This window comes from Ursus maritimus, unplaced genomic scaffold (assembly GCF_017311325.1).
Source record: "Ursus maritimus isolate PB19 unplaced genomic scaffold, ASM1731132v1 scaffold_5, whole genome shotgun sequence".
In the NCBI taxonomy this organism is placed as follows: domain Eukaryota; kingdom Metazoa; phylum Chordata; class Mammalia; order Carnivora; family Ursidae; genus Ursus; species Ursus maritimus.
Genome location: NW_024426663.1, coordinates 62715018 through 62740974, shown reverse-complemented (window position 1 = coordinate 62740974; position 25957 = coordinate 62715018). Strand labels below are relative to the sequence as shown.

The 25957-nt window shown below is 34.4% G+C and overlaps 1 protein-coding gene across 1 annotated transcript in view; it reads left to right on the top strand.

Moving 5' to 3' along the window:
* Nucleotides 1-25957, top strand: part of ADAMTS19 (ADAM metallopeptidase with thrombospondin type 1 motif 19) — a 222990-nt gene that overhangs the window by 75118 nt on the left and 121915 nt on the right. The window contains exon 8 of the mRNA XM_040622512.1: nt 24064-24169. Within this exon, the coding sequence (XP_040478446.1) occupies nt 24064-24169 (106 nt within the window). The remainder of the gene's footprint in view (nt 1-24063; nt 24170-25957) is intronic.

The window sequence follows — 25957 nt, the reverse complement described above, 5'->3', positions numbered from 1 at the left end:
TCAGCCCAATTCGCAAGTCTGAATAACCAGTGTTTGTCTGTTAGATATTCTTTCAAGTAAAAATGGTGCTCAGTGAAAAGCAAAGTTAGTTCAGCTCCTAACTCAAACCATCTCACAGACCTGTTCCTAGAGACAACATCATATTTTTAGTCTGCAACAGAAATGCTTTATCATACTTCTTTTTTGTTATGAACTATTAAGAGGTGTGTGTACTCAGGGATGCAGATTTTAATTAGTAAAATTAATACCTTGTACTGCTTCAGCTAGGACGTTTTAAAGGGAAATTGTCATTTTTCCCCCTGGGAGCAAGTGTCAGTGAAAAAACAGTCAAGTTTGGTGTCACTTCCTTCATTTGTGCTAGGCCGTTGTGCCTACCATGGTTTTCGCCCCATCAGTGCAAATGTTGATGGTTTTGACCTTGTGGACCTCTCGTAAAGGTTTTAGAAAAGAGTTTGTAGAAGCCCAGGATTTTGCAGAACAGTCTTGGGGAAATTCTGCTATAACGTGAGAATGATTGATAATCGATGGTGAGAAGTCAGTGATTGTTAGCGTGTGTGTGTTTTGTGAAACCTCCTGAGGAGGTTTCTATACTTTAAAGTATAGAAAATGGGTAAATATGCAGACCTGGCAAAAGTACACGTTGGTCCATATGAGTGTTTGGCTGTGAATGTTTTTCTAGTTCTTGTTCAGGAGAGAGGCTCTGCATCCTTTACCACCAGATTTTCCATTCTGAGACCCTTTGATCCTCTCTGCATTCTGTTGCTAAGACTTGGATGCTTCTGTATTATTAATAAACTTTCTTCTGCACACTTCTGAATAATTCTGATTTTATGCACTTGCAAATTGTCAAACAGGCATAGAGACCACCTAGAAAGCAACTGCCAAGAAGAAACATATTCAGAGACTAAAACATACTTAAATAACCCTTTTATGTTGACACTGTACATGTGAGAATCTCCAGACACTTCCCTCTCCAAACACCAGTACATTCTCCAAACCACATTTCAGCAGAAGTAATCATTTTTATTGGGTGAGAAGAGGTCAAGCCAGTTTTTTTAAGTAGCTTAATTTTCATTAGCTGTTGTCCATTTTCTTTTGCATGATGGCACCTAAAGCACAGAGAATTTTAGAGACTGGAAATATGGAAAAATTACTAAGGTCAACTCTATTTTAATGCCCTTTTGGTTAGAACTGTATTTCTTTTACCAAAAAATCATGCTATTTTCATATTCAGGATTTTGAAATTTGTATTCTTTTAGACTCGGCAAAGAATGAAGTTACCGTTTTTCCTATACAAATCTTACTTTCTAAGTGAATTACGTTACCAATGTAATGTACTAATTACATTACTAAGTCTTCAAGAGAATTCAAATACACTGTTTGGATATTCATCATCTTCAAAGTCCCATTCCAAGGCTCTGATAGATTCAACGATGACTATGGGAACTCTAGATCACTCAGTCTAGTGGGACATATGCTTTAGTAAAAAAAAGATCATTAAAGCCATTAACACATGCATTACCTTAACTGTGCATAATGTTAGATAAACTAGATCCAGGTTTGAAATATCCAGAATTTATCATATTGGTATGACATATGTTGTTATAAATTGCTGCTCAATGTTTAATAATGTGGATACTCCCAGAAATGCAATTGGAATATATTCTGTGTGGTAGACAGAATTCTAAAGATGACATTGCTAACATTCCTGTCCCTTGGTTGCTCAAACACTAATCCAGGTACTGCTATGAAGGGATTTTGCAGATGTAAGTATATTCCTTCCTTCCATTTACCTTAAGATTTGGAGGTCTAATTCCATTCACCTTTTAAAGCAGAGGCAAGGGACTGAATTGTACCACCAACCTAAATGAAATGGAAGCTGGTATTTCTCCAGATGTGAGATAAGAGTCCAGCCTGGATGATACCTTGATTTTGGCCCTGTGAGACCCTAAGCAGAAAACTCAGTCTGGATCAGCAATCCCAGACTTTTGACCTATAGGATTATATAGTAATAAATGGGTGTTATTTGAGCCACTATGTTTTTTAAAGATTCTATTTATTTGACAGAGTAAAAGAAATAGAGCACAAGCAGGGGGAGCAGGAGAGGGAGAAGCAGGGTCCCCATTGAGCAGCGAGCCCAATGCGGGGCTTGATCCCAGGACCCCAAGATCATGACCTGAGCCAAAGGCAGAAAACTGAGCTACTGAGCCGCCCGGGTGCCCCAGAAGCTGCTACATTTATAGTAATTTGCTATGCAGTTAGAGAAAACTCTGTCGGACCAAAGTCTGCATATGATTATACATTATACATTGGGGGTTTATATACTGGAAGAAAATAAAGCCATCTTAGATGAAAGTACAGTTCATGGCCCTCTGAAACCAGAGTAAGAAAAAAGAAAATGTGTGTTAAGAAATAGAAGTTAAGGGATACATTCAAAGAGATTTTCACTTACCATACCTGATGAGACAGCAGAAGAGTGAAAGGATTTTAAGAGGATTTTGCAAGAATTTGCTACAACCTATAGCCTTTGCAATTTCTCTATTTTTTTCCCATTGTTGCATCAGTGATGAGCAAAAAGCATACTAAATTGAAATGGGTCTGAACACCCGCCCTGTGGAAAGGGGTGGGGAAAACTGGGTGTAATAGGGGGTCAATTGGGTGGCACCAGCCCAGAATATAGGAAAATACGCCAAAGTTTGGGCTTCTGGCAAAGAAAATAAGAAAACCAAGGGCCCAGAATAGGCCACTCTTGCTTTGCAACACAAAGGCCAGTGACATTCATATACTGTAAGGTGATCATATAACCTATAATTTACACTAAGACACTTTGAAAAGTCAAAGGAGGCATAATGCTTAATAATGTTTGGACAAAAGCATAAAATAGGATAATACCCCAGGCAATTTAACTGTATGGTCACTCTATTATTAACGAACATATTTCAGATATGCTTTTATATATTATTCAGAATTGTAAATTATACATTAAAAGTACTAAATTCAGAAATATTAAACTAAAATAATTATTTCTGTAATTTAGGTATTTCATTACTTAATCCCCCAATCACAACAATTGAACTTACTAAGAGTCGGCAGAAGAGCATTTGCTACATGTGTTAAAAGCTGGTTTTGTACCATTTCTCTCAACCTTGCTTTCCTTCCATCCAGATACCACAGAGCATGATGGTCTGAGTGTCAGATTTATCAGATGGAAAAAGGGTGACGATTTTTGTTGTGTTTTAAATTGTGATCTCTCAAAGTCCTCAAATTTGATTTAGAAGATAATAGGAACTGTACTTCTTTATATGTCCTTCTTCAATTTTTTTTTTTTTGGGTTCTTTCATTTCAGATGATCTTCTTTGACTTATTTTTCTCTCCTTCTCTTTATTGTTTTTCATTTTTCCAATTTTTCCCAGCATTTTGGAGTACCTGCTCTGTGCCTACAAGCATGTTAGGTGCTAGGTGCTGGAGAGAGTGGTGAATAAAATGAAACTATTTACACATTCTTTTAAATCTTTTCCTTTTTTGCTTTCCTTTTGTTATTTTTGCTTAGGTAACTAAAAAGCATTTCCCGTTCGTCTTCCTTTACTCTGAGCCACCCTTTCTCCCCACATTTATATCATCATGCCTTCCAAGCATAAATGTATTGATACACCTCTCTGAAGTATCCAAGAGCCTTAGTATTTTTTTTTTTAATTGGGTCATCAAATTTTAAAAATCTCATGATCAGAAGATTCTGTCTTGATCTCGGTTAGAATTTTTCTATACCATTTATTTATATTCTTCCAGTGAGAGGATTGAAGAAAATCAAGCTTATAAATCATTTTTCTCCTTGTTTAATTTTTAGTATGTGCTAATAGCAATGCAATCTATATAATTTTAATGAAATTTTTGAGTAGGTCAATTCTATTATGATATATAGAATATTATAAATTGTTAGAGGGTAAAAAATGCAGCAACTGTGTAAGCCCATACAGAAGAAAATGCTTTTTCAGATATTACAACGCTTTGTGTCTTTAATACCTAAAAAAATCTGATGATGCAGCAATCTCTTGTTTTGCATGTGCCATAGTCTTTCCAATTCTGGTTCTTAAGTGGCTGGAAATGGTAATGACTCTAGAGAATATTGAGATTATTGAGATGCTTCATTTGCATTGTAGAAATAATACAATTCCATAGGTAATTTTCTTTAAATTGCACGATGCTAGTTCTTACTGGGTTTTTTTTTTTCTTGGCAGAGAAGAAACTTCTGTATTTAGTTTAAGGTAAGCTGAAGTGAACATACTCTACCCTTCTTTCATTGAATGACCTATAAAATATGGGAAAATGGAAAAAAGATTTGAGGATATTAAAGCGTAAATAGTAGTGTGCAGATTGAGAACAAGGCAAGAATTTGAAGTACCACCAAACCAGCAGTAAGTTTATTTTTTTCACTGTCCTGGACTCAAAACAGCCCCAACTTGGAAGTGGTCATTAGGGCACGTATAGCACGAGAGCAGGTAGGAAATCCCGTTGGTTTGCATCAAGGACCTGGAGGGTCTCCTAATTCTAGAGAAAGTGGGGGAAGATCCCCCCCTTCAAGAAAAAAAGTCTGCATTCTTTCCTTCCCTATCTACCAAGCAATCCTATGATAGTGGCAGTGGGGATAGCAACAGTGTCAGTAACAGGAGTCATAAGAATCTGACATGAATCTTCCTCTCTGGTCTATAGAGCTTTTATTTTAAGACGGAAGGGTGAACCCCTTGGCTTTTTGTTTTAGCCCTTTTATTGCTCAAACCTAGACACAGACACAGTCATGAAAAGTGCACTGCACAGTGGGGTACCTAAAGCCCAGACTGGCAGCATTACTGAAATGAGAACCATAAGAACATACAAGGTACAAAGGAGATAATGGAGAGGGAAGAGCGAGGGAAAGTAACCTCATACAGTTGCTTATCAACTGCTTTTGCTCACCTCAGCTTTGCATGTGTGCACAGGACCGTAAAAATTTCTTTGCAAGATGAGTTATTGAGCCACCTAATTCCCAACCTGGTCACTAGATGACAAACATAGAAGATAGGCATGTAGAAGGCTTTGAAAATTGACAATGGAAATTTGACAATGGAACCAAAGCCTATAGAGCTTTGGAATTTTGGAACTTTTATGATTTTATTCTAAAAAATTTTAAAGTATCAGCATTCTTCATAAGATTTAAATAAGATTGAGAATCTCACACTATAGTATTTAAAATGTCCAAGATACAACCCCAAATTACAACATCTATAAAGAAATAGGAAAATCTCCATTTTCATGAGAAAAGACGTTCAATACATACTATTCCAGGGTGGTGCGGAATTTGGAATTATATGACGAAGACTAAAATACCTGTTATAAAGCTATTCCGAAAGGTAAGGGTACATATTTTTGAAATGAATGAAAGGATAGAAAGTCTCAGGAAATAAATAGAATATATAAGCAAAAAAATGGAAATATTAGAATTTAAAAAGAATAACCAATGGGATGCCTGGGTGACTCAGTTGGTTAGGCATCTGCTTTCAGCTCAGGTCATGATCCTGGGGTCCTGGGATTGAGCCCCACGTCAGGCTCCCGGCTCAATGGGGAGTCTGCTTTTCCCTCTCCCTGCCCTGCTCATGCCCTCTCTCACTATCTCTCTTGCTCTCTCAAATAAATAAATAAAATCTTTTAAATAAATTAATTAATCTTAAAAAATAAAAAGGAAAACCAAAATAGAATTTCTCTGCATGTACCGAGTAGTAGAATCAAGATGACAGAGTAAAGAGTTCACGAACTTAATGATAGATCAGAAGAAATTATCCAATCTGAACACCAGAGAGAAAAGAAGATTGGGAAAAAAATATGAAGAGAGTTTTAGGGATCTTTGGGAAATATCACAAGTAATCATCATGGGTCCCAGAAGGAGACAGAAAGAGAAGAAATATAGCTGAAGACTTCCCAAATTAGGCAAAAGATTTAAATCATCAGATTCAAGAGGCTAAGTAAATTCCAAATAAGAAATACCTGAAGAGATGCACAGCCAGAGATATCACAATCAAACAGTGAAAACTAAAGAGAAAGACAAAATGACACAACAAACAACCTGTTAGTTTTAGGGGAACAATGATTTTCATGACAGCAGATTTGTTTTGACAAACCACGAAAGCCAATTGGGTGGCACACCATTTTTAAAACACTGAAAGAAAGAATTGTCAACATAAATAAAGATGAAATAAGAGCATTCTCAAATGAAGGAAAACTAAGAGAATCCTTAACCAAAAGAGTATCTTTAAAAGAATTGCCAAAGTAAGTAATTCTTTGGGAAGGCAAATTATATTTAATAGAAACTGGAATATCAGGAATAAAGAAAGCACTAAAGAAATGGAGAATTGGTAAATATATTATACTTTTTCTCCTCTTGAGTATTTTAAATATCTTAGGTAATTAAAAACAAAATTATAGCCCCATTTGTTGGTATTTTTGATAGATTTAAATATAATATGCAAGACAACGCCAACATACGTGGAGGAGGGCAAAAGGACCTACATGATGTTAAACTTTCTACATTTCACTTGACATGGTAAAGTACTGGTTTTAAGTAAACTTTGAAAGCTGAATATGTATAATGTAAAATGTATAGTAAACAACTACTAAACAAGTATATAGAAACATGTAGCTGAAAACACAATAAATAAATTTAATTGACATAGTAAAAAATTTGAAACCTTCCCTCTTATCAAAGCTTTTAGTTCAAAAGAGCAAAAACAAGGCAGGAAAGAGAAACAGAAGAAAGGAAAGCAGAGGGCACAGACAACATCAACAATAAAACACAAATAACAAAATGGCAGACCTAAATCCCAACGTACATATTGGTAATTAGAGTAAATAAAAATAGTCTAAACATACCATTTAAAAAAATTACCGGTTTGGACTGAAAAAAACAAAGATGTGATTCTTTGCTGTCTGCAAGAAACTCACTTCAAATGTAATATTGTAAGTTAAGAGTAAAAATATGAAAAATATATACCATGAAAAAAAATTCTAAAAACACTCCAGTGGCTAAAAAGTACATTTCAGAACAAAGAAAATTACTAAAAACTAAGAGGGACATTATATAATAATAAAAGTGTCAGTTCACCAAGAAGATATAATGATGTTAAATGTTTCAGCCCCGACCAAGAGAGCTTTAAAATTCATGAAAGAAAAACCAATGGAACCAAAAGGAAAAATAAACAAATGCAGTTATATTTGGAGATGTTGACACTCCTCTCTTTATAATTGATCATCAACAGAAAATCAGCATGCATGTAAAAGAACTGAACAGCACTATTAACATGGACACACTGCTCTACCCAAAATAACAAAACACATGTGCTTTTCAAGTGACATTTTCTGAGAGAACATTTTCTAGCTCATAAAACTTACAAATCTGAAAGAATTAAATCATACGCATTCCATTCTCGAACATAATGGAATTAAACTAATAATGAACTGTAGGAAAATAAGAAAATGTTCTCCAAATATTTGGAAAATAATATTTATAATTTATGGGTCAAAGAGGAAATTAAAAAAAAATAGACTTTTGAACTGAAAAAATAAATCATGAAAAGACAACATATAAATTACGGGATACAGGTAAAACAATGTTAGAGGGAAATTTATAAGATTAAGTGCTTTAATTAAAAAGAGGAAAGGTCTCATCAGCAACTAAGTTTCTACCTAAATAAACTGAAAATGAGAAACAAAACAAAAACGCATTCATATCAAACAAAAGGTAGGAAATACTGGGGCACTTGGTTAGATCAGTCAGTTAAGTGTCTGACTCTTGATTTCATCTCAAGTCATGATTTCAGGGCCATAAGATCAAGCCCGGAGTGAGGCTCCATGCTGGGCATGGAGCCTGCTTGAGATTCTCTTTCTCCCTCTCCTTCTGCCCCTCACCCTCCTCCCCTTCTCCCACATGTTCTCCTGCTCTCTTTGTCTCTCTCAAAAAAAAGGGGGGAGGGCAGGAAATACTAAAGAGTATATATCAATCAAATGAAAACAGAAAAACAATAGTGATAATTAATGAGAGCAAACCTAGTTTTTTTTAAAATGTCAATAAATTCTAAACCTCTAGTAAGTTTGACAAAGGAAAATAAAAAAGAGGAAAAATAACATCAGCAATAAAAGGGGATATCTTACTACAGACTCCTCAGACCTTAAAGAAATTATTAGGGAATAATACAAAGAGATCTATGCATATGAATTTGACAACTTAGATAAAATAGACCAATTTATAGAGAATCACCAACTAACAAAACTTACCCGATTTGAAATAGCCTGAATAATCTTAAACATATTAAAGAAATTGAATTTGTAGTTTAAAACCATCCAAGAAGGAAATCTTCAGGCCCAGAAAGTTTCATTGGTGAATTCTCTCAAAGAAAAGATAATACCATTTCTACATTATCTCTTTAAGGAAACAGACTGGTGAGGACACTTCCCAACTCATTTTATGAAGTCAGCACTACCCTGATATAAAAACCAAACCAAGAAGTTCGAGGAGAAAAGTACCCATGAAACTATAGACCAATATTCTTCATGAACATAGATAACAAATATTAACAAATTTAACCCAGTAATATATAAGAGTAACAGAACAGAACCTAATAGGGCTTGTCTCAGAAAAGGAAAACTGACTGAATATTTGAAAATCAATTCATGTAATTAAACTTATTTAAAATCTAAAGAAGAGACATGATCATATCAACTGATATAGGAAAAACATGTGACAAATTTCATCATCTATTCATTATAAAAACTCTCAGAAAATTAGGAATAGAAGGGAACAGCCTTAATAAAGAATATCTACTATCTATGTGACTCTTAACCTCACATTTAATGGTGAAAGAAGGAATACCTTTGCACTTAGTCTGGAAGGAGGCAGGGTTGTCTACTGCATTCTTCCTATAGAAGTCCAGGAGTAGAACAAGATAAGAAAATAAATGAAAAGCATAAATAATTTGAGGTAAGAAATATAACTGTCCCTTTTTGCAAAAACATGATTCTTAATATAGTGGAAAATGGCAATGAGTACATGAAAAAAACTCTTAAAGCTAATATGTGAGCTTAATGGGATCACAAAATACAAAGTCAACAAGGTCAGTGGGTTTTAATGTACTAGAATTGAACATTCCAAAACTGAAATTTTAAATATATGTGTGTGTATACATACACACATATATACAATATACATATAAGTACATATGTAATATAAATATATCTCTAATTTGTCATAGATGCAAAATGAAATATCTGCATATAAAGTTAGCAAAACATGTGCAGAATCTGTGTGATAAGAACTATAAAATGCTGGTGAGAATAATAAAGGAAAATCTAAATAAATGGAGAGACATACGGTATTCACAGATTGGAAGATTCAGCATAGCACAGATGCAACTCTTCTCTGGTTGAGCTATAGATTTAACTCAGAATGAAAGTTTGAGCTCTTTTTTTGTAGATATAAATAAGATGATTCTAAAATTTATATGAAAAGGCAAATAACTGAATAGCCAAAGCAATTTTGGAAAGAAAAATAGTTTTGGAGGAATCATACTATTTGATTTTAACACTTACTACAAAGCTTCAGTAATCAAGACAGTGTGGTATTGTTAAGATATAGATACGTTGGGGCGCCTGGGTGGCACAGCGGTTAAGCATCTGCCTTCGGCTCAGGGCATGATCCCGGCGTTATGGGATCGAGCCCCACATCAGGCTCTTCCACTATGAGCCTGCTTCTTCCTCTCCCACTCCCCCTGCTTGTGTTCCCTATCTCGCTGGCTGTCTCTATCTCTGTCCAATAAATAAATAAAAAATCTTAAAACAAATAAAAAATAAATAAACATGCTAAAAAAATGTTATAGATACGTTAGTCAGTGGATCAAAATAGAATTTCCAGAAATAGATCCACATAAATATGTCCAATTGATTTTCTACAAAGAGACAAATTCTGTTTACTAAAGAAAGAGGGGCGCCTGGGTGGCTCAGTGCGTTAAGCGTCTGACTCTTGATTTTGGCTCAGGTCGTGGTCTCAGAGTTTTGGGTTTGAAACCCATGTTGGGCTCCATGCTGTGTGCGAAGTCGGCTTGGGATTCCCTCTCTCCCTTTCTCTTTCCCCTCCCCCTGCTCACACTCTCTCTCTTTCTCTCTCTAAAATAAAAAAAATAAAGCCTTTTAAAAAAATGATCTTTCAAGAAATGGTCTTGAAAACACTGGACATCATTATGCATAATGAAGAATAATCAAATTCTTTCACTTTTTTAATAAAATTTTATAAACGTTTATACAAAGTGGATTATAAGTCCAAATGTAAATGTAAAACTATAAAAGCCTAGAAGGAAACATAAGAGAAAATCTTTGTGACCTTGAATTAGGTAAAGAGTTTTTAGATATAATACCAAAAGCATGACCCATTAAAGGAAAAATTGGTGAACTGGATTTCATTGATATTAAAACAACAAAACCAAAACCACGTTTGTTTGCAATTTGGAAAAACTGGAAGCAATCCAATGGTCTTCAAGGGGTGAATGGTTTAAACAATCTGTGGTAATTTGAGGAAGACAGTCTAAGGAGTGAAAGAAGTTGGTCTCATAAGGTCACCTGCCTTATGAATCCGCTTACACAACATTGTCTGAAAGACAACCCTAAAATGATGATCGGATCAGTGATCCAGTGGTCACTCTTGTTTTAAAAATGGGCAAGACTGTAGCTATAAAGGGAAGGCACAAAATAGTTTTGGGGAGTGATGGACCTTTTCAGGCTCCTGATGGTGATGGTGGTTAAATGAATCAATATGAGTGTTAAAATTCTTTGAACTGTTGAATAAAAAGTAAATTACTGAAAATGCATTTAAAAATTAAAACAAAAAGAGAAAGAAATTATGTGGTCATTAGATTTGCTTTTGGCATTCCAGTCAAGGATTTCCCAAAGATTTCTGCAGGTTGTATCTTGCACAGAGTACCTAATCTGTGGGGCCTAAGGAACAGAAGAGACTGAAATCCCATCCAAACTTCACCTACCAAACACCTTTGCTCATGCACTTGGGAAGCCTTTTTAAAACCTCATCTCCCCACTGTGCCCCTTTTGAATTCACTAGTGCACTCTCCTGACTCTTCTGCTGAAGAGCTAGTAATTTTTGCAGAATTCAGTGAGTGAGTTCAAATGTATTGTTTTCGAATTTCCAAATGGAAGACTGTTCCTTTGTTTTCCTTTCTTTCCTTTATCCTTGTTCAAATTCTACCCATTTTTCAGAACCCTGATTAATTTCCACTTTGGGGCTTGTTAACCATGCATGCTTTCGGAGGAATTCAATATACCTTGCATTCCGTTCATTTCCTCTCCTTCTAATCTCTTTGTGATCAAAGATCTTGCTCTCTGCTTGTCTGTGTCCTCAGCACATAGCACAGTAATGAGCATCCCAGGTGCTCAGTTGATGTATTTCTGAATAGAAATGAATTCTTGATAGGAAAATGACATCTTTCCTGTGGTTTACAATAAAAGCAAAGCTGAACTTATCTCGTTTAATTCTTGGCTTTTGGTGTATTTCTTATTAGGCTCTAGCCAGAACATAAATCAGACACTTTATATTTCTATTTTGGCATGACATGTTGCAGGGATAAGATTTGGATATATAATTCTTAAGGAATTATGAAAAGTGATTGTTCATAAGATACTTTCCTTCTAAAGATCCTTTACAGTTAAAGCTTCTTTTGGTTATAGGATTTTGTATATATTAGAAAATATTTTAATGGTACTGGTAAACACTATATGAATATTAAAATATGCAGAATATATCCTTGGGACACAAAAAAACATCTTAATTTAGAAAATACCCCGAGGTCCTCCTTGTAGTTTTTAAGAGTTGTTCTTATTATAAGGTCTGCAAGTGCAACTTTGTATTCACCACACACTTACTAAGAATCTACCACATGCCATGGGTTTTTAAATACATCACTTCCTTTAACCCTTCAAAACCTCTGTGTCATAAGGGATAGTTAACCTCATTTTACAGATAAGAAAGGTTAATGTTTAATGATTGCCATGTTTCACATAAGTCAACATAGGCTTGAAATATTTTATCTACATTAGTTAGCATTCCTAAGCCAAATGGTTAATTTCCCAGTTTTATTGTTGAGAAAACGGGCTCAGAAAAAAGAAGTAACTTTCTTATGGTCACACAGCTAAAAATCAAGGCTGGGACTCAAGCCCTAGAATATCTGACACAAGAGCATAGATTCTTAAAGCTTTATTCTCTGCATTTTGCCTTTACTATGCAGAAAACAGGTCATGAAAAAATTGGTTGAATTCCAATCAGGATTTTAGAAAACATCAAATCATCTTTGAGAAGATTTTTAACCAGTTTACTATTAACTACCTCATTGTATAGACCTAAAAAAGCTGAGATCTTAAAAATGCATCTAAAGTTGAAACACTTGTCCTTAAGTAAATGTGTTTTATTTAACAAATTATGTCAAATCACTGTATTAAACTTAGTATTTTAATTTTTAGTAGTTGAGATTTAAGAATATTAGATATTTGTAATTATAATTATAATTATATTCTTCAGATTTTTCCAGTTTATAGAATTATTTCTTTACTTCAATAAAAACCACTGATCATACTGAATAGAAAGCAGGTTATAAAAAGCAGCAAAATGATTAAAAATTGGCATGATGAGAAAAAGTGTTGTCAAACTGTTTTGAAGTTTGAGTTGGTTTATAGTTATAAATGCATGCTGTCAGTGTTTTCAGTATTCTAAAACAATTTATAGAACTTTTTAGTAGCATGATATTTTTAGTTTTAATTGTCCCTGTTTAATGCCTTCAGGATATGATTACGTTATAACATTATAAAAATGCGTTAGCCAAAATTCCTGATTTATACGCAATCAGAACACTTTTAAATTTTTCCAGCTGTATCCTTCAGCTTACTTCACAAAAATCTTTAACTGTGATTCATCTTACCTATTTTTTAAAGTCATGACAGTTTTTTAATCTCCAAGGCAGATGAAATCATTAAGCCTAGTTTGTTTTTGTTTTTGTTTTGCTTTTGTGACCAAAGTCATAAAGAAAGCCTAAGAACGCTCATTTATCATTTTTAAATTAACTTAGTGATGCGAATACCAATTTTCATCCCTGTTCGTGGTAGACTGCACAGTAAATTTCTCATTTCTGATTTGTGTTAGATGTATACTCTCCCACATATGGCTTTTTCAGTGTGCCGCAAGCCTTATATTTTCAGAGTTGCACTGAAATCTAAATGAAGAATTTTAGATGGTATATGTTATTAATGGTGTATTAAAGATAGACCCAAACCACAGTAAGGTACATTGGGGTCTAGCTTAATTTAAGTCCCTAAGGATTTGAGAGTTTAACTTTTGAAACCATCCAATATTTTGCCCTTAAATTTTCTGAAAGAGAGAAGTGAATGTGAAGTAGAATAAATCTGGACTACAGGAGCAGGAGCACAAAACTAGCCCGCAGCCATAAATCTTCCTAATTGTTCTTCCTTTCGTACAAAAGCAGTCCTTCTCATTATCTTAATGTAGGGAGGAGGTGGGTCTGTTTGGTGGGGAAGTTTATTATAAAGATTAAGGACCTGTGAAAATAAGAAAAGCAACAAATAAATCTCTTTTGGAACTTGTCCATTACCATGACATTCTCTCCATCTCTCAAAAGAGCAGAATTTAGGAATTGGCCACCTCTGCCTACCCAGCATACCACTCCCCCTCTGGACTCACTTTCTTTCACTATTTATTATGAACATTTACTTGTACCACCTTTCACCTTCTTTTTCCTGCATCGTATTAATATTTCATATGAAAGCTTGCCAAAGAATTAGACATGGTATCCATATGCTGTCTAGTCCAATACTTCACTGATTTTAGATACCTCCAATCGCACCTTAGGATAATAAAATGAGTGTTTATTCACTGTTTACTTTAGCAACCAATTAAAAACACATACAGACTTTTGTTTAACATGTACATTCTCATCAAAATTAACTACAGTTTTGTCGCCATACACATTATAAGGTCAAAGATGATACTAAATTAGGAAAAGAAAATGTTGCATCTAGTTTCCTACAGTGTATTGAAACGTGTCCTCACAACTCCCTACCTCCCTTGATTCCAAGACAGTGAAAACTTGAACATGTCATTTGTTGTTAATTTTTCTTCCAGTTTAAATGACTTTATCCATTTAGCTTGCTTTGGTTTAGTTTTAGCTAATATTCAGCTCTTCCAGATAGTTCCCCTCACCTCTCCTTTGATCCCGTCCATGGCTGGGGAGATGGGCTATGGATCACAAATCATAGTGCTTGCACTTCCCTCTGAGATCTTTGGGATCTGTGTCTTTGCAGTGAATTCCTTCGTCTACGTGCTGGACTGGGCCTCCAAATGCATTTGGTGGGTTCAACTCAAGAATGTTGGTTTGGTCAGAGCCCTGTAACTCCTGTTCAACTCTTTCTACCACTCTCTTTATTGTCCCATCCTCTCCAGTCCCTACCTGTCCTACTCTTACTGCTGCCAAAGATGCTGCCAGATCTCAGTGATGTCATCCATGGGTCCCCCAAGGTCAAACTGCCCACCTCTCTTGCCTCCTTGGCAATGAAAGTGGAAGTAGGCTCAGACTTGACAGCCTAGCCCTTCTTCCCACCTACTCACCCAGTGTTTTCATTAATTCCCTGCTTAACTCATCCTGGATCAGCCTGGAGTTTCCCAATGAGCTATCTTCCAGAGTTCCAAAGGCTACCTACTACTAATCCTTATGACTTCCCACCTGCCCTCAGAGCAAAGCCTGTAGATGGTTAAGAAGACATGACCTGGGTGGAAATACAACACTTGATCTTAGCCAAAAGGCCAAGAAGCGATTGCCCTGTGTGGAAAAAGAGAGATGCATGTTAATACACCTCAAAATGTATTATCATGGTACTATACAATGTATAGTTCTCATGTTGGGAATGAACAAATTGACTTCTGAGTACTTTCCTGCCCTTGTGATGCTTACCTTCCAATGGAGAGGTGGCCAATATCCAAATAGTTAAATTAATCAGTATATTAAAAGATAAACCCCTCGGGGGAAAAAAAAGTAGTAGACATAAGTAAGAGATAATGTGGGAGTTCCAGAATGGGGAGAAGGATATTTGCAATTTAAATTTGGTGATCAAGAAGATCTGGAGAGAGATAGCTAAGGAGGGAATGTTCCAGAGTGAAAAGCCAGTGAAGAGGTCTTGAGAAGGAAATGACAAGAAAAGGAAAAAAAAAAAAAAAAAAAAAAAAAAAGCCAATATAGCTGGAGTAGAATGAATAAATGGCATTCTAACAGAAAATTCTAGATTTTGTATTTCTTCTTTTGACAGCTTTGGCAAGTTGTAAGGCTTAATGGCATACGTTTAAATACATTACCTTAATGTCTTTAGGATTATAGAGACATTTCCTTATTCTTTGTTGATGTTGGTAATTTGTATTTGTCTCTTTTTTTTAAATTCTTAATTGGTTTACTGGGGAATTATCAGTTTTGCCAATTTTCTTTTACATTTATTTTATAGTTCATTGGTTTTGCTCTTTATTATTTCTCTCCCTCTCTTTTCTTAAGCTTTGATGCTCTCTTCTCAGCTTCTGGAAGGAATTTTAATCATTGACTTTCAGTCTCTTTTATTTTTTATAATATATACTCTGAATTTCCCTGAGCATTGTCATTTCAGCCCACACATTTTTTATGTGTTCTATTTTTACTGTAACTATGTTTAACATATTTTCTAATTTTCATTATAATTGCTTTCACTTGTGGACTATTTAGAAGTTTATCATCTCATGTCTAGGCAGTTTGGGTTGTTCTAGTTACCTTTTTAGTTCTTGATTTCCAAATTATTTCCATTGTGGCCAATGAACATACTTTGGATAATTTCCACTCTTGAAATTTGTAGGGATTTTTTTCCTACTCAGTATATGGTCAGGTTTTATAAATGCACCATATCCTCTTAAAAAGGATGAATCTTGTTGTTGGATGCAATATTCTGGTACGTCAATTAAGACAGATTTGCTAATATTCTGTTCAGATCTCTTACATCTTGAGTGAAGGTTTTTATAGTTGTTTTATCAGCTATTAAGAGACTTGTTAAGTCTCCACTTTAACTGTGGATTTGTTTTTCTTTCTTAATTTGGTTCATTTTTACTATTTATATTTTGAAGCTTAGTTATTGAGTAAATACAGATACAGAATTATATGTCTTCGTGTTGGAATGACCCTTTAATCATTAAAAAAATCCTTCTTCATCTCTCTAGATGCTTGTGACTCAAATTCAATTTGTCTAATGTTGTTTATTTGTAGTATTTATATTGTCACCCTTTTACTATTTCGGTTGATACTTGCATATTATATCGTTTTCTATTATTTTATTTCTACTTATTTATGTTATGCTTGAGCTGTATCTCTTATAAGCACAATACATTTAGGGTTTATTTTTAATTCAGTCTTAAAATCTTAGTTTGGGTTTAGCGTAGTCTTTATTTTTCATTCATGCATTCCAACTTTATCAAGATAAAGTTGACAAATAAAAGTTGTGTAAGTGTAAGGTAGACAGCGATGTTTTAATATACCTTTGCATTGTAAAATGATTATCACAATCAAGTTACTTCACACACCTCTCACCTTAGAGAATTTAAATATCTGTTCAATTTGGCAATCACAGTTCTCACGGCATAGTCTTTTTTATTTAATCGAATTCTGTCTTTTATTTATTTTTTTATTTAATGATATGCTATCTTTCTATTTGTTTTCTGTATGCCTTTAGGTCATGTTTCTTTCATTTTCTTCTTTTCCTGCCTTTAAAAATAGGTAAATCCAATATTTGTATACCATTTTCAATCTATGTAATTATAATTGGTAGTTATATATCATTTTACTATTGTTTTGCAAGTATTTTGTGTATTATGACATGTATCATTTTACCACTGATTATTGCTAGAACTCTTGAGCACTTGAACTATGTATTGTTGCTTTCCATTGTGGCCAATGGAAATTGGCCTATATTTTAAGGTTTGGAAGACATTAAAATTAGTATTTTGTGCATTCGATATTAATTTATAGTTATTCATACATTTATTCTTTCTGGTGTCCTTTATTTCCTCCTCTTTATTTTCATGTTTTAGTCTAGGATTTTTCTTTCCGTTTGAAGAAATTGAACATTTCTTTACACTGTTACTTTGACGTAAATGGTCGTGGAGAAAGGGTTTCTTTCTCTATCTACAAAAACATTTATTTGGTTTGCGGTGGCCCAGTGAATGTAGATCTCAAGCTCCCCATCTTTATGTTAAAAATGTCTTTATTTTGTCATCATTTTCTCTCTAGTTTTTATATCAGTGGCCACCTTCTCACAGTGGCCATTTCTTCACTTCGTTTGTCATTTTTATTTGTAAGCCCATCTTCAGTAGAACTTTCTTTCCTGTGGGAATTCTATGCTTGTTGAGATGATAAAGTGTCTTGTCAAAGTGATCCTTCTTTTTTTTTAAATTTATTATTATTTTTTATTATGATATGTTAGTGACCATATTAGTTTTTGATGTAGTGTTCCATGATTCATTGTTTGCGTATAACACCCGGTGCTCCATACAATACTTGCCCTCCTTAATACCCATCACTGGGCTATTTTCCTGAACTGACAAGACTTTTTCCACCCTTGTTAGAGCCCCAAATTGTCTGATCCATTTGCACATTATATTTATGGCTCCATGTTCCCGTGGCTTCATACCTATGAATGCTGATGGTTTGGGTTTCAGTTTGTTAGTAGAGCCTTTTCTGGCATACCCCGAATTTGTTTTGAGCCGGGGTTCCTTTTTTGCTCTCCTACATATGGATTTTTGAGATTATTTTCACACATTAATAGCCATTTCAGGCTTTCTGATTTGTTGATGGATCTCAGTTCCTTACTCAATTCCTGTCCCTGTGGACATTTTGAGACCACACCCATTATTTAATAAGACTTGTCTTATTAGCTGTGGACCCCCAGACTCTAGCAACATTAACTCATGATATCATCACTCCAAATTTGAAAAATTTTAAGCTTTAGTCCTGCACTGGAGAATCTTTTTTCTCTAAACTCAACTACACATTAAAAACTTTGTATATTGCATTTTATTTCGCACCTCTATGTGTTTTTCACAACAGGACTCTGTCTACCATGTTGCGGGAACACATAAACAACATTTTACTCTCTAGAAAATATTCTGCCTTTTTGACCACAGAGATTTACTGTAGTTTTTATTAAACTAATACTCTATTTCTTGTTTTTTTTCTTAGTATTCTTAGAAACTGTACTATGAAGAATGTTATAGTTTAAGCACTTAATATGGAAGCCTATTTTTTAAAAAACATTTATAACTCTGCTGATACTAAACTCCTAACTTACATAATTGTACTTTTATATTCCTAGATCATCATCTTGTCTTTTAATGGAATAGAGGCAGATAATTAGCGAGCTGGTGAGGCAAGGTATTTTAAAATATGTTTAAAGCCCAATTTGAATGTAATCACGTAAAGGGGTTTCATATTATGTGGGCACCATCAATAAATCATTCTAAAAAAGATTTTTTTCTAATTCATGGACGAAATACATTTCCATTCTTCAAAATTACATTTTTAGTTAAGGCCCCACATTAAGTTACACTTTATATTGGTCTTTGTTTCCAGGAGTTTCATCTATGCCATTCATTTCATACACCCCTTATTGAGGACGTGCTAAATACATATTGATGCAGAGATGTGTGACCTGGCGGGCGCGTTTAAAGAACCTAAGCTCCCCTTCTGTGAACAACAGCAACTCTCATCTCTATCTGCTTAGGCATTTCCCTGCTCACTCCTTTGTTCAGGAGTCCTTTCTCTCCCTAAAAGCCTTTCCTACTTTGATTTTTCCCTATTTGGGGTTTCTTTTTATTCTCCCATAATATCTTTTGTATGTCTTTAGGTTTTAACGATCACATTTTCAAATGAGTCGTGGTGTGGTTCTGCTCAGCCTGTATTCATCTTCGTACCTTTGGTACTTGTCCCCTCTTAACATTCCTGGTTCCATTAGGCCTCAAGCAACAGCAGTACTCATAGGGAAAGGACTTTCCTCCTCGGATACAATACTAGGACAAATATCTTGCCTAAGACCATGCAGGATTTTGTGCCAGGAGAGACGAGATGTTGCACTTAGGTAGTCTAGCTAGTGCTTAAGGGCAATAGTGCTGGGGCTGGACGATTTAATTTTGTTAGGCTACATCCGTCTGATCCCATAAAAACTAATTTCCTGATTAGTCCATTATTACTCCATGCTTCCTGTGGAGTTTTAAGGGTCTGTGATTATCTTGGAGAGGTATCAAATTACATCCTAGGATAGTACTTTTTTTTTTTCAGATGAGAGATTCTGTTGACACCTTATACATGACTTGATTCATTTTTAGGTGGGAAAATAGAGGGTTTTTTGGTGTCCTTTGTGTTCGTAGAATTTTTTATATCAAAAGAGTATTTTAAAAAGAGTCTGTATTATATCTATCTTTAAATAACAGCTGTGTTAAATCCTTTCCCCTTCTAAACTCTACCCCTTATTATAATAAGAAACATGTGAGTTTTTGAAAGGAACTGAAAAGCATAAGCTTTTAAACAGAATAATGCAAGTCATTTAAATTAGTCATGGTTACAATTATTCTCCATAACTTTCAAGTTAAAGAAAATCTTCCTGGTGTGCCAAATGTAAGACAATGAAATTCAAACTTATCAGAGTCTTGGTTGAAGACTCTGACTTTACACATAAGTAAAAAAAGAATAGGAGGAGAGGATCATTGTGTTTGTTAAATTGCTTCCTGGTCTATAAGAGAATCTGTTAATTACTACTTAAATTGTATAGACGTGATCATCATATTTATGTCTTTAATCTTCTCATTATAAAAGTATTGTAAATACTTAAATGAATTTGGAAAATTGAAAAAGAGAAAGAAAAATTACTCATTATCTCTCCACATGATACAATTGCTGTTAGAACATTATCGTAACTATGTAGTCTTTTGTTTTAAGTAAGCTCTGTGTCCACTGTGGGGCTTGCAGTCCCAAACCTGAGATATAACTGCATTCTCTACCAACTAAGCCAGCCAGGTGCCCCCATTTTTATGTAGTCTTTTTATTCTCCTGTGAAAATGTGATGGTATGGATTTTTTAATACTTAGGTATAATCATCCCTCTGTGCCAATATATATTCATTTTTAAATTACATTTTATTGTATATAAATTTGTATTTTATGGTATAAAATGTCTTTCATATTATAAATTATAATTTTTATCAGCAAATTTCTTTCATGATTACACAGTAGTCATTGATTTCCCACAGCCTGGTGAGGAATCTAGGGCCTCCGGAGAGATTACTGTTCATTCTTTCTCTTCTCCTATCCCACAAGGCTGATGCTAGGAAAATGTCAAAGTTCTATACCTCTTGCATTCCTCTTGCTTCCCACTACTGCCTGTAAGTCAAAGTCTCTTGTCCTCATATAAAAATTCTTCATTTGGAGCCGAAGCTCCTCAGCTTTACCATCTTAACTGTCTCTCTCACTGTGATGGATTCTTCTCCTTGATTCTTGCCCACATTTCACGTGGATGTTGGCCACCTTTCCCCGTTTCCTGAGTTCACTGTGATCATGTGCAATTTCATGTTCAGATAATTGGTCCAACCAGTACTACTAAATAATTCTTGGACCTTGATCTGGATGATGTCTACCTTTCTCTGCTCCCCTGGCGATATTTAATCATATCATGGAACTTCACCTCTGAAATCTTATGTCTCTATTCCCAACCTCTTATCACAGACTCCAGTACTTTTTCAGAGAGTTATCTGTTCTTTTCCTTCATTGATGACTCCATTCTCGGGACAACTGTATTGTAGTCTTCAAATTATCAGCTTCCCTTTGACTTTACTTCTTCACTTATCCAGCCCTGTAATTTCTGTCCTTTCTTTCATTCTCAAATTTACTGCCAACTCTCATATCCTTTGATTCTTCCTTTAGACCTGATCTACAAAATCGCAGCCCAAATTTAATCCACATATTACTCTTCTCTGTTTCAACCATTAGGTTGGATATCACTTACTTGGGCATATTAGTGCTTATACAGGCTCATTCTGTCTATCCTCGGCTGAACCGTCTGCTTTCCCCCAGTACTTAATTGGCTCTCTTTCCTGTTTCTCTCACTATTCCAAGCTTTTGTTTCTTTTTCAAAAAATACTAACTCCCATCTACCTTTGATCCACACCTCACCTAACATTGCATCTTTTTTCACTTGACATACAAGAATATCAGAAAGTAATTTCTTTAACTTAACAAATGGTATCTATGAAAGTCTTCCAGCGGGGTGCCTGGGTGACACAGCTGGTTAAACATCTGACTCTTGTTTTCAGCTCAGGTCCTGATCTTGGGCTCTTGAGATTAAGCCCTGCATCAGGCTCCGTGCTTAGCAGGGAGTTTTCTTGAGATTCTCTCTCTCTCTCTCCCCCTCTCCTCCTCCCCTCCATTCTTGCTTTCTCTCTCTCTCTCTCTCAAATAAATGAATAAATCTTTTTTTTTAAAAAGGTATCCTAGACAATGTAGGAAGATACAGAAAAATATGGAAAAAAGATACAAATATAGAATAGAAAGAATAATATAGAAGAGTTAAGAATTAGAAATAAGGGACAATTTGGTGGGAACAATATATTTGAAGGGGTACAGGAGAAGAAATGTAAAACTTATTAAAGTGACTAAATTTGATATGTATTGATCCATACAGCAAAGAGACATGACGTAATGACAGTCTACATTAGCTGACTGTTAATCTGCGTATGGTGATACGATTATTGTAGTTGTGAAATACAGGGGACTCCTAAAGGAAATTGGTACCAAACAGTGATCTTTGGCATGCCAATTATAGTTGAACTTAATTCAGTATTTTTGTATTTATTCTCAAGTTATATACTTTTTAAATTTTCAAATGCGCAAGAGAATTTTAAGTATTCTATTAAGAGGAGATACTTTTCATTCACCCTCCTTCTCTCCTTCCCTCCTTTCTTCCATCTTTCTTTTCTTCCATCTTCCTTTAAACTATAACACAAGTTTAGTTACTCTCATATCTTTGTTTTCCATATTTTGTTGCATTAATAAGTGCAACTTATTAGCTCTCCTAAATTTCAGTCCTATTAGGACTTAGCTCTCCTAAGATCCACATTATGCTTAAGAATCCTTAAAGATTTAGTTGATTTGTTATTTAATGGAACTAGAGAACAAATATGTTTTTCTCCTCCTCTTTTTCTCCCTTTCCTAACCCGTCTGTGTTTACCCCTACTCACATCTTTCCTTCCCACCATATCTTGATTTAATCCTGAAGTAATTCTAGTTGTCTTAATCAGCCAAACGAAGTAGTAAGGCTTATCACCTGTCTATTCATCCTACCATCCATTCGTAAGGAAGCAACTTCATCTATTTGTAGATTTTATATTTTAATAAAATATTTCTACATGTATAGATAAAATAACATCTTTATGTATTTCATCTCTTGGCTGTTTCTTCCTGTAGTTATGTTTTTAAAATAGAATGTATATAGTATATTTTGCTTAGAGAATGTATCTTCATTTTCCTGGTAGGCCAGAGGATACCAGGCCTTGAGAATCTGCATGAAGAGTTGAATGGGTAGTTGAGGATTTCAGATACTGAATTTTCAATCCTCGAACAATGCCTCTGTTCAAACCTTGTGTGCCTCCGTCTTGAGTCTCTGTGGGGTTCTACCACAGTCATAAAATCCTTCTCCCCTGTCATTTGGCTGTGCTCCCCTAAATCAGTTGATATTCTTCCATGAACCTTCTATTTTTCCAAAACATGGGCAGGGCAATTTGTTCTTTTATTTAAATATAATCATTTCATAACACTATTTTTTATGTTTCTGAAGAGAGAAAAGTCACAAGCAGTCAGCTAACCGCCTTTAACTGGGGACCACTCTGCACTAAATTGTAATGAGCAGGAAAATAAATGTTAGTTGGTAGATGGATTCAAAGTTCATTTCAAATCCTCATTCTATAATATTTAGTCGTCATGTGATCTTTGGCAAATCATTTTACCTGTTCAGTCCTTAATTTCTTCATATAATGTGTTTAAATGTATTTTATAAGGATATGAGCATTACAGAACATACAAACAATTCAATAAACACTAGATATTACTTCAATAAACTTTGTTTTTTGAAAATGCATTAAAACTTACACTTGGAAGGTTACAGTTCTTTGTGTTAAATGATATTTATTCAGGGATGTATCTTAATTAGTAATATAGTACATAAATCTTTGACTAAGGAGTAGCAATGATTTTACATATTATCTTACCACTGATTTAAACCAAAAGATCTAAATATCTTACTGGAATTGTTGTCTTAGATAGTATTTCATTATCATACTCTGCAATTGGACATCTTATTAGCCAAAAAATGTTCAAAGGAAATGCTTTTCAATATTCCAAATATCACGGGTAGTTCTTATGTCATATTAGTTAAAATGGTATTTTACAAAATAAAATTTCAAAATTTTATTACCTCAAAATATCAATGTAAGTTCAAGAATGCCATATATATGTAGTTTATTTTATTTTGGGGTATTTCTCTGAAACTAGGTTCTTTACAATAATTGAAAAATATTTAACTTAATAATTGATTTTTGATTTAAATTTTCAAACTCGTGTCCATTCATTTATCTTACATGACAATGAAAAGTGGTATTTATAAAATAGATTCTTAGAGCATGCACTTTGAGAATTGGATAATTGATCAAGTAATTTAATCTGAAATATGAAATTGAAAAGAATATTGAGTTTATTGAGCGATTTATACATACACAGTCTCCCTTAAAATTCCATGTACAAGGGGTAGATATAATAGTTTAATATTGACGTTATTTGAATGGAAAAACCATCATTTTTCATTTCTTCTGATGTGTAGCATAAATATTTACATTTGAATCTGACATATGATAATTCATGTATATGTTTTCTAGGTATAGCTTATTTGAGTGGAATGTGTAGTGAAAAGAGAAAATGTATTATTGCTGAAGACAATGGCCTGAATCTTGCATTTACAATTGCTCATGAAATGGGTCACAAGTAAGTAAAAATTCTGGCTATGCCGCATATTAGCATATAACTTTGTAATTTGAGTTATTGAATTACATGCATATCTTTTGTGTTTGGGGGGTTTAGGGAATTAGGGAATTTAAAAATTAGGGAAACAAAAAGATAACAAGTATCATCTAAATTTAAAGTGTCTTCTGAATACTGTAACCATTCCTGATACTTTGAATAAAATCTAACTACGTTATTGACATTCACATTAGGACATTCATTACGTGGCACATGATTCATTCCATTACAATTTCCAAATGATATAAACATGGCAATAAACATGACACTATAGAGCTATTTATTATTCAAATGTCCAAAGGAAACACTTTGTACAAATAAAAATACTTCCAACCTATGATAACATGTTTGTTATTTACCTGATACAGAGTAAAGGAATTAATCTGCATGGCTTGGAGTAATGTATTTGAAAGAAACTTCATCTGATCACACAGTTAATATGTAATGAACAGTATGTCTCAGGGACAATTCTAAGTACTTTACATAGTTTGGTACATTTAAAACTCAAAAAGCAAGGATCTCATTTTATAGATAATGTTAATAGCGATCATAATTAGTAATAGCAACATTTATGTAATATTTACTATGTGCCAAAACATTTCTAAGAGCTTTATGTATCCTCAGAACATTTTGGGGAGATATGGCTATTAGAGTACCCACCTAACAGGGGAGAAAACTGAAATGTGGAGAAGTTAATTTACCCTTCCAAAGTTATGAAAATAGTAAGTGTTGGAGGAAGGATTTGAACTCGGGCTATTTAATTGAAGTCAAACTGTTCTGTATTTTTATATTAAGTTATCTGCTATCTTTGGGCCTTCTCTCCTTCATTAGTAAAATGGGGATAATACCTGTGTTATGAGGTTGGTCTGGGATTCAGATTATGTAAGAACAAGCACATATTTACAGGCAGTATATTATAGTAGGAATGGTGTGGAGTCAGACTGAATTTTGACCGTGGCCTTCCCTGCGTGCTAGCAGTATCAGCAGTACATATGAAAAGTATTTTAATTGGACTCAGATTTAGTGAGGTCCTACTCAGGGAGGTGATCTTTATGGAGGCCTCTTTGGTCAAAGACATATTTAGTTTGGCTGGTAGTGTTTAAAAATTTGAATCAGTTGCCAACATTAAAAAGTATAAATTTGACATAAAAATTCAAATTTCCAGACCTGGCAACGTTAGACCTACAGCCCCATATGGCAGCCATTCCTTGGAGCTGAGTAGCGTCTGTACCCTTTAGACTGGGCCCATCTTTCCCAGCTCATCACTGGCTGCAGCTCTGTGGTACTGGGGTATCATAGACCCAGCTCACTCCATTTTCATTATATGCGTGGACTCTGTACACAATTGAGTAAATCGAGCCATAGAATTTGGTTGGTATGGGAAAGCACAGAAGAAGATTTATATAGGACATAACAGAGTTTGATTAAAAAAACTTTTTATTCAAGTAAACTGAAGTAGAGAAAAATCAAGTTATAATTATACAGCTCAATGAGTTATTAGAAATTGTGTATGACCATGTGCCCATAACCTACTCTAACAAGTAAGACATTATCAACAGTGATTGATTTTTGATGTCACTGTTTTTAAAGGTGTGAATATACTTTCATTTTCTCCCACGCAGGCTTTCAGTGGTCAATCTGGAGTGTTCTACACTCCAAAGTGTTTATTTGTTATTCAAAAAAGAAACAAAAAAAGATAAATAACACTTTAAGATCATCATCCTTTAGGGAAAGTATGCCCTGCCAAAAACC